Source organism: Anomaloglossus baeobatrachus, chromosome 11 (genome assembly GCF_048569485.1).
Source record: "Anomaloglossus baeobatrachus isolate aAnoBae1 chromosome 11, aAnoBae1.hap1, whole genome shotgun sequence".
Lineage (NCBI taxonomy): Eukaryota > Metazoa > Chordata > Amphibia > Anura > Aromobatidae > Anomaloglossus > Anomaloglossus baeobatrachus.
In genome coordinates this window covers 5,256,459-5,268,794 of record NC_134363.1, presented here as the reverse complement: position 1 = coordinate 5,268,794, position 12,336 = coordinate 5,256,459, and the positions used below count along the sequence as shown (strand labels likewise).

General features: G+C 62.7%; 1 protein-coding gene across 1 annotated transcript in view; it reads right to left on the bottom strand.

Annotated features, from left to right (window-relative positions):
• Nucleotides 1-11,338, bottom strand: part of ZNF362 (zinc finger protein 362) — a 50,363-nt gene extending 39,025 nt beyond the window's left edge. The window contains exons 1-2 of the mRNA XM_075328584.1: nt 11,164-11,338; nt 650-713 (exon numbers count right to left, since the gene is read on the bottom strand). Of these exons, the coding sequence (XP_075184699.1) occupies nt 650-712 (63 nt within the window). The 5' untranslated portion in view covers nt 713; nt 11,164-11,338. The remainder of the gene's footprint in view (nt 1-649; nt 714-11,163) is intronic.
• Between the last annotated feature and the right edge of the window lie 998 nt (nt 11,339-12,336).

The window sequence follows — 12,336 nt, the reverse complement described above, 5'->3', positions numbered from 1 at the left end:
CACTGTGTACATACATTACTGATCCTGAGTCAACTCCTGTATTATACTCCAGAGCTGCACTCACTATTCTGCTGCTGCAGTCACTGTGTACATACATTACTGATCCTGAGTTACCTCCTATATTATACTCCAGAGCTGCACTCACTATTCTGCTGGTGCAGTCACTGTGTACATACATTACTGATCCTGAGTTACCTCCTGTATTATACTCCAGAGCTGCACTCACTATTCTGCTGCTGCAGTCACTGTATACATACATTACATTACTGATCCTGAGTTACCTCCTGTATTATACCCCAGAGCTGCACTCACTATTCTGCTGCTGCAGTCACTGTGTACATACATTACATTACTGATCCTGAGTTACCTCCTATATTATACTCCAGAGCTGCACTCACTATTCTGCTGGTGCAGTCACTGTGTACATACATTACTGATCCTGAGTTATCCCCTGCATTATACTCCAGAGCTGCGCTCACTGCTGGTGTTCCGGCCTCTCTTCGGTGGGCACCGCAGGCTCAGCTAGCCCCCTCGGAGCCTGATGTACAATGTTGGTGCTTTGTGAATGCGGTGTCAGTGTGCAGCGCCCTCCGCAGGTCGATCTCGTACAGGAAGCTGTGGAAGGAAGGAAGCATCGCAGTGGTCTCACCTGGCTGGGCATCGCTGGAGGTGGAGGCCAAAAATAGGGATTGTTAAAGCGCGGCTCCGCCATCCTGCAAGAAGGAAAGTAGAGTTACCCTGCTGCCACCAATCACGCACCGCAGCGTCCACCGCCGCCCGCCTCACAGCTGAGGGTCTGCTACACAGCGTCCACATACACTGCACATCACCGACACAGTGTACCGCAGCCATCAGCTGTGCGAGCAGGACAAGACCGGCCCTGACCGCAGCATACGGGAGCGTGGGGGCCACAGGCGGGGACCCGGCGGCAACCCATGATGTGCGCTAGTACTATCTGTTATCACCCAGTATTCATGAAGCACCAACATTGTACACGGTCCCAAGAGGAGAGTGGACGTCCACAGTACCAACCACAGTCCGAGGACCCTGTACCGCCAACCGACTGGGAAACACAGCATAATCAGCACTGACCGCCAACTGCCAGGAAGAACATAGGATAATCAGCACTGACTGCCAGCACCAACCGCCAGGGAAAACACAAGATAATCAGCACTGACCGCCAGCACCAAACACCGCCAACCGCCAGGAAGAACATAGGATAATCAGCACTGACTGCCAGCACCAACCGCCAGGGAAAACACAAGATAATCAGCACTGACCGCCAGCACCAAACACCGCCAACCGACAGGAAGAACATAGCATAATCAGCACTGACTGCCAGCACCAAACACCGCCAACCAACAAGAAGAACATAGCATAATCAGCACTGACTGCCAGCACCAAACACCGCCAACCGACAGGAAGAACATAGCATAATCAGCACTGACTGCCAGCACCAAACACCGCCAACCGACAGGAAGAACATAGCATAATCAGCACTGACCGCCAGCACCAAACACTGCCAACCGACAGGAAGAACATAGGATAATCAGCACTGACCGCCAGCACCAAACAACGCCAACCGCCAGGAAGAACACAGGATAATCAGCACTGACTGCCAGCACCAACCGCCAGGGAAAACACAAGATAATCAGCACTGACCGCCAGCACCAAACACCGCCAACCGACAGGAAGAACATAGGATAATCAGCACTGACTGCCAGCACCAACCGCCAGGGAAAACACAAGATAATCAGCACTGACCGCCAGCACCAAACACTGCCAACCGCCAGGAAGAACATAGGATAATCAGCACTGACTGCCAGCACCAACCGCCAGGGAAAACACAAGATAATCAGCACTGACCGCCAGCACCAAACACCGCCAACCGACAGGAAGAACATAGGATAATCAGCACTGACTGCCAGCCCCTACCGACAGGGAAAATATAGCATAATCAGCACTGACTGCCAGCACCAAACACCGCCAACCGACAGGAAGAACATAGGATAATCAGCACTGACTGCTCGCACCTACAGACAGGGAAAATATAGCATAATCAGCACTGACCGCCAGCACCAACCGCCAGGGAAAACACAAGATAATCAGCACTGACCGCCAGCACCAAACACCGCCAACCGACAGGAAGAACATAGGATAATCAGCACTGACTGCCAGCACCAACAGACAGGGAAAATATAGCATAATCAGCACTGACCGCCAGCACCAAACTCCGCCAACCGACAGGAAGAACACAGGATAATCAGCACTGACCGCCAGCACTAAACACCGCCAACCGACAAGAAGAACATAGGATAATCAGCACTGACTGCCAGCACCAACAGACAGGGAAAATATAGCATAATCAGCACTGACCGCCAGCACCAAACTCCGCCAACCGACAGGAAGAACACAGGATAATCAGCACTGACTGCCAGCACTAAACACCGCCAACCGACAGGAAGAACACAGGATAATCAGCACTGACCGCCAGCACCAAACACCGCCAACCGACAGGAAGAACATAGGATAATCAGCACTGACTGCCAGCACCAACAGACAGGGAAAATATAGCATAATCAGCACTGACCGCCAGCACCAAACTCCGCCAACCGACAGGAAGAACACAGGATAATCAGCACTGACCGCCAGCACCAAACACCGCCAACCGACAGGAAGAACACAGGATAATCAGCACTGACCGCCAGCACCAACAGACAGGGAAAATATAGCATAATCAGCACTGACCGCCAGCACCAAACTCCGCCAACCGACAGGAAGAACACAGGATAATCAGCACTGACTGCCAGCACTAAACACCGCCAACCGACAGGAAGAACACAGGATAATCAGCACTGACTGCCAGCACTAAACATTGCCGACAGGGAGAACGTAGGATAATCAGCACTGACTGCCAGCACCAAACACCGCCAACCGACAGGAAGAACATAGAATAATCAACACTGAGCACCTGCACCAAACACCACTAACTGATGGGTAAAACACAGGATAATCAGCACTGACCGCCAGCACCAAACACTACCACAAACTAATCACACTGGAGGGCGGCAGGGGCCAGCAACAAACACCGCCACAAAGGAATCACACCGGAGGGCAGTAGAGGCAAAGAACGAAATACCACCACAAAGTAATTACACCCAAGGGTGTCAGGGACCCAGCACCAAACACAGCCACAAAGTAATTACACCGGAGGACAGCAGGGACCAGCACCAAATACCGCGACAAAGTAATCACACCGGAGGGTAATAGGGACCCAGCACCAAACACAGCCACAAAGTAATCACACCGGAGGGTAATAGGGACCCAGTTCCAACGGGAGTAGATTAACCCCCCCTTTCAGAGACAGAGGCCAAGAAGAGCAAGAGCAGTAATGGACAGTAAGGAGCAGGTGAACCCCACATGTGTAGGGCCGGATCGATCAGGGAGGGGGTTACCAGCAGTACCCGGCAGGGAGCGGGTTACCGGCAGGACCCGGCAGGGAGCGGGTTACCGGCAGGACCCGGCAGGGAGCGGGTTACCGGCAGGACCCGGCAGGGAGCGGGTTACCGGCAGGACCCGGCAGGGAGCGGGTTACCGGCAGGACCCGGCAGGGAGCGGGTTACCGGCAGGACCCGGCAGGGAGCGGGTTACCGGCAGGACCCGGCAGGGAGCGGGTTACCGGCAGGACCCGGCAGGGAGCGGGTTACCGGCAGGACCCGGCAGGGAGCGGGTTACCGGCAGGACTGCAGCATTTCTTTTTCTCTTGGGTCAGGTTCTTCTCTGCCCGCTGTGTCCGGAGAGCTGACCTCTCACTGTTTTGCTCTGCTGCTCCCAGCGCTGGCTGACAATCTGGAAGGACAGTCATTGCCATGCCCATCAGGTTGTCAGCTGGTGCCATATCTGCAGCGTCTCATGAAGCAGGAGGCTCTTAGGCTATGAGCACACACTAAAATGTAGAAAAGCGATGTCCAGCACAGGATGAATAAAAACTCTTGTCCAGGGTTCCCCAACTCCAGTCCTCGAGGGCCGCCAGCAGCGCGTGTTTTCAGGATTTCCTTAGCATTGCATGGGTGTTGGAATCATCAACTGTGCAGGTGATTAAATTATCACATGTGCAATACTAAGGAAATCCTGAAAACATGCACTGTTGGCGGCCCTCGAGGACTGGAGTTGGGGACCCATGCTCTTGTCTTTATCAAGTTTGGGTAAAACAATTGTCCCCGTGTCCTCCTGGCGCTGGACGTGGCTTCTCTCCATTTATTCAGTGGCCGCCGGACACGTGGACCCGAGCACCGCCCTGCATCTGATTGACCGAGGCATCTAACGTCGACCATTTAACGCTTCCCAGGGTGGTGGTATAGATTTTTCTTTCGCTCGCGTTCACACTGCGTGTTCGGTCGCAGGGTTTCGCCATCTCTCGGCCGCGGTATAAACTCGTGTTTCTGATGTGTTTTTTTAAGTTGAAGTTAAAGGTGGAAACCGCTGCGAGAACACAAAGAATGGACGAGATTTGAGAAAACCCTCCGCGTGTGCAGAACGTCGGGACTCTCTGGAAAACCCTCCGCGTGTGCAGAACGTCGGGACTCTCTGGAAAACCCTCCGCGTGTGCAGAACGTCGGGACTCTCTGGAAAACCCTCCGCGTGTGCAGAACGTCGGGACTCTCTGGAAAACCCTCCGCGTGTGCAGAACGTCGGGACTCTCTGGAAAACCCTCCGCGTGTGCAGAACGTCGGGACTCTCTGGAAAACCCTCCGCGTGTGCAGAACGTCGGGACTCTCTGGAAAACCCTCCGCGTGTGCAGAACGTCGGGACTCTCTGGAAAACCCTCCGCGTGTGCAGAACGTCGGGACTCTCTGGAAAACCCTCCGCGTGTGCAGAACGTCGGGACTCTCTGGAAAACCCTCCGCGTGTGCAGAACGTCGCGACTCTCTGGAAAACCCTCCGCGTGTGCAGAACGTCGCGACTCTCTGGAAAACCCTCCGCGTGTGCAGAACGTCGCGACTCTCTGGAAAACCCTCCGCGTGTGCAGAACGTCGCGACTCTCTGGAAAACCCTCCGCGTGTGCAGAACGTCGCGACTCTCTGGAAAACCCTCCGCGTGTGCAGAACGTCGCGACTCTCTGGAAAACCCTCCGCGTGTGCAGAACGTCGCGACTCTCTGGAAAACCCTCCGCGTGTGCAGAACGTCGCGACTCTCTGGAAAACCCTCCGCGTGTGCAGAACGTCGCGACTCTCTGGAAAACCCTCCGCGTGTGCAGAACGTCGCGACTCTCTGGAAAACCCTCCGCGTGTGCAGAACGTCGCGACTCTCTGGAAAACCCTCCGCGTGTGCAGAACGTCGCGACTCTCTGGAAAACCCTCGCGTGTGCAGAACGTCGGGACTCTCTGGAAAACCCTCCGCGTGTGCAGAACGTCGGGACTCTCTGGAAAACCCTCCGCGTGTGAAGAACGTCGGGACTCTCTGGAAAACCCTCCGCGTGTGAAGAACGTCGGGACTCTCTGGAAAACCCTCCGCGTGTGAAGAACGTCGCGACTCTCTGGAAAACCCTCCGCGTGTGAAGAACGTCGGGACTCTCTGGAAAACCCTCCGCGTGTGAAGAACGTCGCGACTCTCTGGAAAACCCTCCGCGTGTGCAGAACGTCGGGACTCTCTGGAAAACCCTCTGCGTGTGAAGAACGTCGGGACTCTCTGGAAAACCCTCCGCGTGTGCACACAATGTCAGGACTCTCTGGAAAACCCTCCGCGTGTGCACACAATGTCAGGACTCTCTGGAAAACCCTCCGCGTGTGCAGAACGTCGCGACTCTCTGGAAAACCCTCCGCGTGTGCAGAACGTCGCGACTCTCTGGAAAACCCTCCGCGTGTGCACACAATGTCAGGACGCTCAGACTTCCAGATTTACTTCCAGTTTTGTGACAAATCTCCACCCAAAACGCATCAAAAAACCCGATAAAACCGCACTGTGCGCACACAGCCTTAGTCAGCCGTTTCCATGGTTACTGATGTACAATCATACAGATTCCATAGGTTGTTCCATTTATTGATCAGTCCATGACGTCCTGCAGACTGAATATTCCCAGCGCTGCCCCCGGTTCCTCCAGACGGCAGACCTCCCCCACCGGCCTGTGGGTCCAGCCTCATCGTCTGGTCCTGGCCTCTGTTCCCAGCCTCTCAGTCTCAGAGGCCGAGACCAGACGACAAGGCCAACACAAGAGGATGGGACCAGGACAAGAGGACGAGACCGGAAACGGAGGATGAAATCGGGACCACAGGATGAGACCAGAGGCCGGGGCGGGGACCAGAGGCAAAGACCAGGAACCAGACACTGGGGACCAGAGCAGAGGCCAGGAGGACGAGACCCGGGACCAGTGGACAGGAGACAATGGTGCAACCAGACGGGAATGGCTGGGGAGTGTGCACCTCCCCCTCTCCCAGCCCGACTTTCCCCCAACACCAGCCAGACTGAATATTCCCAGCACTCCCCCCGGTTTCCCCAGACATTGGACCTTACCCCTCGGGTCCTGGCCTCTGGTCCCGGTCTCTCGGTCTCAGAGGTCAAGACCAGACGACAAAGCCGACACCAGAGGATGGGACAAGGGAACAGAGGCCGGGGCTAAAGGATGACACCAGAGGACGAGACCAGGGACCAGAGGACAAGACCAGAACCAAAGGCCGGACCAGAGTATTTCTCAAGACGTTGGACCTTCCCTTACCGGCCTCTGGTCCTGGACTCTGGTCCTAGCCTCTCGGTCTCAGAGGCCAAAACCAGACGACGGGACCAGAGGCCGAGACGGGACCAGAGGACAAACCAGAGGCCGAGACCAAAGAATGGGATTAGGGACCAGAGGACAGGGCCGACACCAGAGGAAGGGACCAGAGGATGAGACCAGAGGACGAGACTAGGGACCAGAGGCCAGGACCTGAGGACAAAACCAGAGGCCGTGACCAGGGACCAGACCAGACGATGAGGCCGGGACCAGAGGCAGAGACTTGGCACCAGAGGTCGGAGCCAGAGGATGAGACCAAGGACCATAGGTCGGGACCAGACACCAGAGGACGGGTCCAGAGGCCGCGATCAGAGACCGAGACCAGAGAACGGGACCAGAGGACGAGACCAGACGATGAGAACAGAAGCTGGGACAAGAGACCAGAGGACGAAATCAGAGGGCATGACTAGGGCACAGGACCAGAGTTAGGGTTAGGGACCAAAAACCAGACACCAGAGGACGGGACCAGAGACCAAGACCAGAGGCAGGGCTCTGAGGACTGGACCAGACCAGAGACCAGATGACCAGAAGACCAGAGGACGAAACCAGTGGCCACGACTAGGGGACAGGACCAGAGGCCGGGGCAAAGGATCAGAGGCTGAGACCAGAAGATGGGACCAGGGAGCAGAGGACAGGACCAGAGAACGAGATCGAGGACCAGACGCAGAGACCAGAGGCAGAGATCAGGGACCAGGCCAGAGAGACCAGGGACTAGGACCAGAGGATGAGACCAGGGACCAGAGGCTGAAACCAGAAGAAGAGATCGAGGACCAGAAGCCGGGACCAGAGGCCGAGATCAAGGACCAGAGGCCGAGACCAGGAACCTGAGGACGGGAGACATTAGTGCAGCCTGATGAGAACGGCTGGGGATTGTGCGCCCCCGCCCCGATTACCCCAACAATGGCACTGCTAACACTCAGCGAATCGTTGGTCATATAACCCCAGCCAGCAGAAGGAGACTGAGCAACCAATCAGAACCCTGGGCCAACTGCAGTACTCATTGGTGGCTGCAGCTCTGGGAAATATGGGGGCCACAACCACTTCCCCTCAACTCAGGGACCCTGACTACAGTGCCCCAATCTGAGGCCACCACCGGCACACAAACCCCCAGGACCCGCACATAGATCCCCTCCCCCGGGAACCCCCAAAACCCGCATACAGACCCCCGCCCCCTCAGGATGGACCCGCACACAAACCCCCCAGGACCCGCACACAGACCCCCCCCCCCCCACACAGACCCCCCCCGAACCCCTCACACAGACCCCCCGGGCCCCCCACACAGACCCCCCCGGACCCGCACACAGACCCTCACACAGAACCCCCGGGCCCCCCAGAACCTGCACACAGATCCCCCAGTATCCGCACATGGACCCCCGGGCCCCCCAGAACCTGCACACAGACCCCCCCCCCCCCGACCCACACACAGAACCTCACACAAATCCCCCAGGATGGATCCGCACACAGATCCCCCGGGCCCCCCAGAACCTGCACACAGACCCCCCCCAGGATGGATCCGCACACAGATCTCCCAGTATCCGCACATGGACCCCCGGGCCCTCCAGGACCTGCACACAGATCCCCCAGGACCCACACACAGGCCCTCACACAAACCCCCCAGGGTCCCCCAGAACCTGCACACAGACCCCCCGGCCCCCCCAGGACCCGCACACAGACCCCCCCCGGGCCCTCCAGGACCCGCACACAGACCCCCCGGGCCCTCCAGGACCCGCACACAGACCCCCCCGGGCCCTCCAGGACCCGCACACAGACCCCCCCGGGCCCTCCAGGACCCGCACACAGACCCCCCCGGGCCCTCCAGGACCCGCACACAGACCCCCCCGGGCCCTCCAGGACCCGCACACAGACCCCCCCGGGCCCCCCAGGACCCGCACACAGACCCCCCAGAACCCGCACAGAGACCCCCCGGGCCCCCCAGGACCCGCACACAGACCCCCCGGGCCCCCCAGGACCCGCACACAGACCCCCCCGGGCCCCCCAGGACCCGCACACAGACCCCCCGGGACCCCCAGGATCCGCACACAGACCCCCCGGGACCCCCAGGACCCGCACACAGACCCCCCGGGCCCCCCAGGACCCGCACACAGACCCAGGACCCGCACACAGACCCCCCGGGCCCCGCAGGACCCGCACACAGACCCCCCGGGCCCCCCACACAGACCCCCCGGGCCCCCCAGGACCCGCACACAGACCCCCCGGGCCCCCCAGGACCCGCACACAGACCCCCCGGGCCCCGCACACAGACCCCCCGGGACCCCCAGGACCCGCACACAGACCCCCCGGGACCCCCAGGACCCGCACACAGACCCCCCGGGACCCCCAGGACCCGCACACAGACCCCCCGGGCCCCCCAGGACCCGCACACAGACCCCCCGGGACCCCCACGACCCGCACACAGACCCCCCGGGCCCCCCAGGACCCGCACACAGACCCCCCGGGCCCCCCAGGACCCGCACACAGACCCCCCGGGCCCCCCAGGACCCGCACACAGACCCCCCGGGCCCCCCAGGACCCGCACACAGACCCCCCGGGCCCCCCAGGACCCGCACACAGACCCCCCGGGCCCCCCAGGACCCGCACACAGACCCCCCGGGCCCCGCAGGACCCGCACACAGACCCCCCGGGCCCCCCAGGACCCGCACACAGACCCCCCGGGACCCCCAGGACCCGCACACAGACCCCCCGGGACCCCCAGGACCCGCACACAGACCCCCCGGGACCCCCAGGACCCGCACACAGACCCCCCGGGACCCCCAGGACCCGCACACAGACCCCCCGGGCCCCCCAGGACCCGCACACAGACCCCCCGGGCCCCCCAGGACCAGCACACAGACCCCCCGGGCCCCCCAGGACCAGCACACAGACCCCCCGGGCCCCCCAGGACCCGCACACAGACCCCCCGGGCCCCCCAGGACCAGCACACAGACCCCCCGGGCCCCCCAGGACCAGCACACAGACCCCCCGGGCCCCCCAGGACCAGCACACAGACCCCCCGGGCCCCCCAGGACCAGCACACAGACCCCCCCGGGCCCCGCAGGACCCGCACACAGACCCCCCGGGCCCCGCAGGACCCGCACACAGACCCCCGGGACCCCCAGGACCCGCACACAGACCCCCCGGGCCCCCCAGGACCCGCACACAGACCCCCCCGGGACCCCCAGGACCCGCACACAGACCCCCCGGACCCGCACACAGACCCCCGGGCCCCCCAGGACCCGCACACAGACCCCCGGGACCCCCAGGACCCGCACACAGACCCCCGGGCCCCGCAGGACCCGCACACAGACCCCCCGGGCCCCCCCGGACCCGCACACAGACCCCCCGGGCCCCCCCGGACCCGCACACAGACCCCCCGGGCCCCCCAGGACCCGCACACAGACCCCCCGGGCCCCCCAGGACCCGCACACAGACCCCCCGGACCCGCACACAGACCCCCGGGCCCCCCAGGACCCGCACACAGACCCCCGGGACCCCCAGGACCCGCACACAGACCCCCGGGCCCCGCAGGACCCGCACACAGACCCCCCGGGACCCCCAGGACCCGCACACAGACCCCCCGGGACCCCCAGGACCCGCACACAGACCCCCGGGACCCCCAGGACCCGCACACAGACCCCCGGGCCCCGCAGGACCCGCACACAGACCCCCCGGGACCCCCAGGACCCGCACACAGACCCCCCGGGACCCCCAGGACCCGCACACAGACCCCCGGGCCCCGCAGGACCCGCACACAGACCCCCCGGGACCCCCAGGACCCGCACACAGACCCCCCGGGACCCCCAGGACCCGCACACAGACCCCCCGGGACCCCCAGGACCCGCACACAGACCCCCCGGGCCCCCCAGGACTTGCACACAGACCCCCCGGGACCCCCAGGACCCGCACACAGACCCCCCGGGCCCCCCAGGACCCGCACACAGACCCCCCGGGCCCCCCAGGACCCGCACACAGACCCCCCGGGACCCCCAGGACCCGCACACAGACCCCCCGGGCCCCCCAGGACCCGCACACAGACCCCCCGGGCCCCCCAGGACCCGCACACAGACCCCCGCATTTCTCCACATTCTCAGACTTTTATTCGCATTTTCAGACAAAAGAAAAACAAAAATGGCGGCAGCGCAGAGCGGAGGAGACACCCGACACCGACCCCCGGGACCCCGCACCCAGGACCCCGCAGCCCCAGCATCAGGACCCCCGGCATCAGGACCCCCGCCCCCGGCGCCCCCGCACACCCGCCACCGCCGCCATGTTCTGCAGAGGGCTCTGTGGCCCCTCCGACTCCCCGGACCACACACCCCGGGGGCCACACACGGCGGTGACTGGAGCGGGGCCCCGGCCTGTGCCGCCCCCTCCCGGCCCCAGCGCGGGAACCTACACACCTGGCGGGCGGCGGACATAGACCCCGGGCGGGCGGAGGGCGGCGGCTCACACGGATCCGGGTCACCGCCGGCGCTTCTGGGGGTCCGGGCCGGAGCTGCGCCCACCAGTCACCCGAGCCGCCTCATTACACGAGATGGCGTCAGTCAGGAGCCCCCCGTGTACGAGCGAGGAGCCTCCCCCGGCCCCAAATATCCTCCCCCAGCCCCTCCCCCCGACCGGAGACCCCCGAACCGAGGGGAGAGACCCCGAAATCGGGCCCCACTGTGTGCGCGGGAGGGGAGACCCCGAACCGAGGGCCCCACTGTGTGTGCGGGAGAGAAGACCCCGAACCGAGGGCCCCACTGTGTGTGCGGGAGGGGAGACCCCGAACCGAGGGCCCCACTGTGTGTGCGGGAGAGAAGACCCCGAACCGAGGGCCCCACTGTGTGTGCGGGAGGGGAGACCCCCTAACCGAGGGCCCCACTGTGTGTGCGGGAGGGGAGACCCCGAACCAAGGGCCCCACTGTGTGCGCGGGAGGGAGACCCCCGAACCGAGGGCCCCACTGTGTGTGTGGGAGAGAAGACCCCAAACCGAGGGCCCCACTGTGTGTGCGGGAGGGGAGACCCCGAACCGAGGGCCCCACTGTGTGTGCGGGAGGGAGACCCCGAACCGAGGGCCCCACTGTGTGTGCGGGAGGGTAGACCCCGAACCGAGGGCCCCACTGTGTGTGCGGGGAGGAGACCCCCGAACCGAGGGCCCCACTGTGTGTGCAGGAGGGAGACCCCCGAACCGAGGGCCCCACTGTGTGTGTGGGAGAGAAGACCCCAAACCGAGGGCCCCACTGTGTGTGCGGGAGGGGAGACCCCGAACCGAGGGCCCCACTGTGTGTGCAGGAGGGGAGACCCCGAACCGAGGGCCCCACTGTGTGTGCGGGAGGGGAGACCCCGAACCGAGGGCCCCACTGTGTGTGCGGGGAGGAGACCCCCGAACCGAGGGCCCCACTGTGTGTGCGGGGAGGAGACCCCCGAACCGAGGGCCCCACTGTGTGTGCGGGAGGGGAGACCCCGAACCGAGGGCCCCACTGTGTGTGCGGGAGGGAGACCCCGAACCGAGGGCCCCACTGTGTGTGCGGGAGGGTAGACCCCGAACCGAGGGCCCCACTGTGTGTGCGGGAGAGGAGACCCCCGAACCG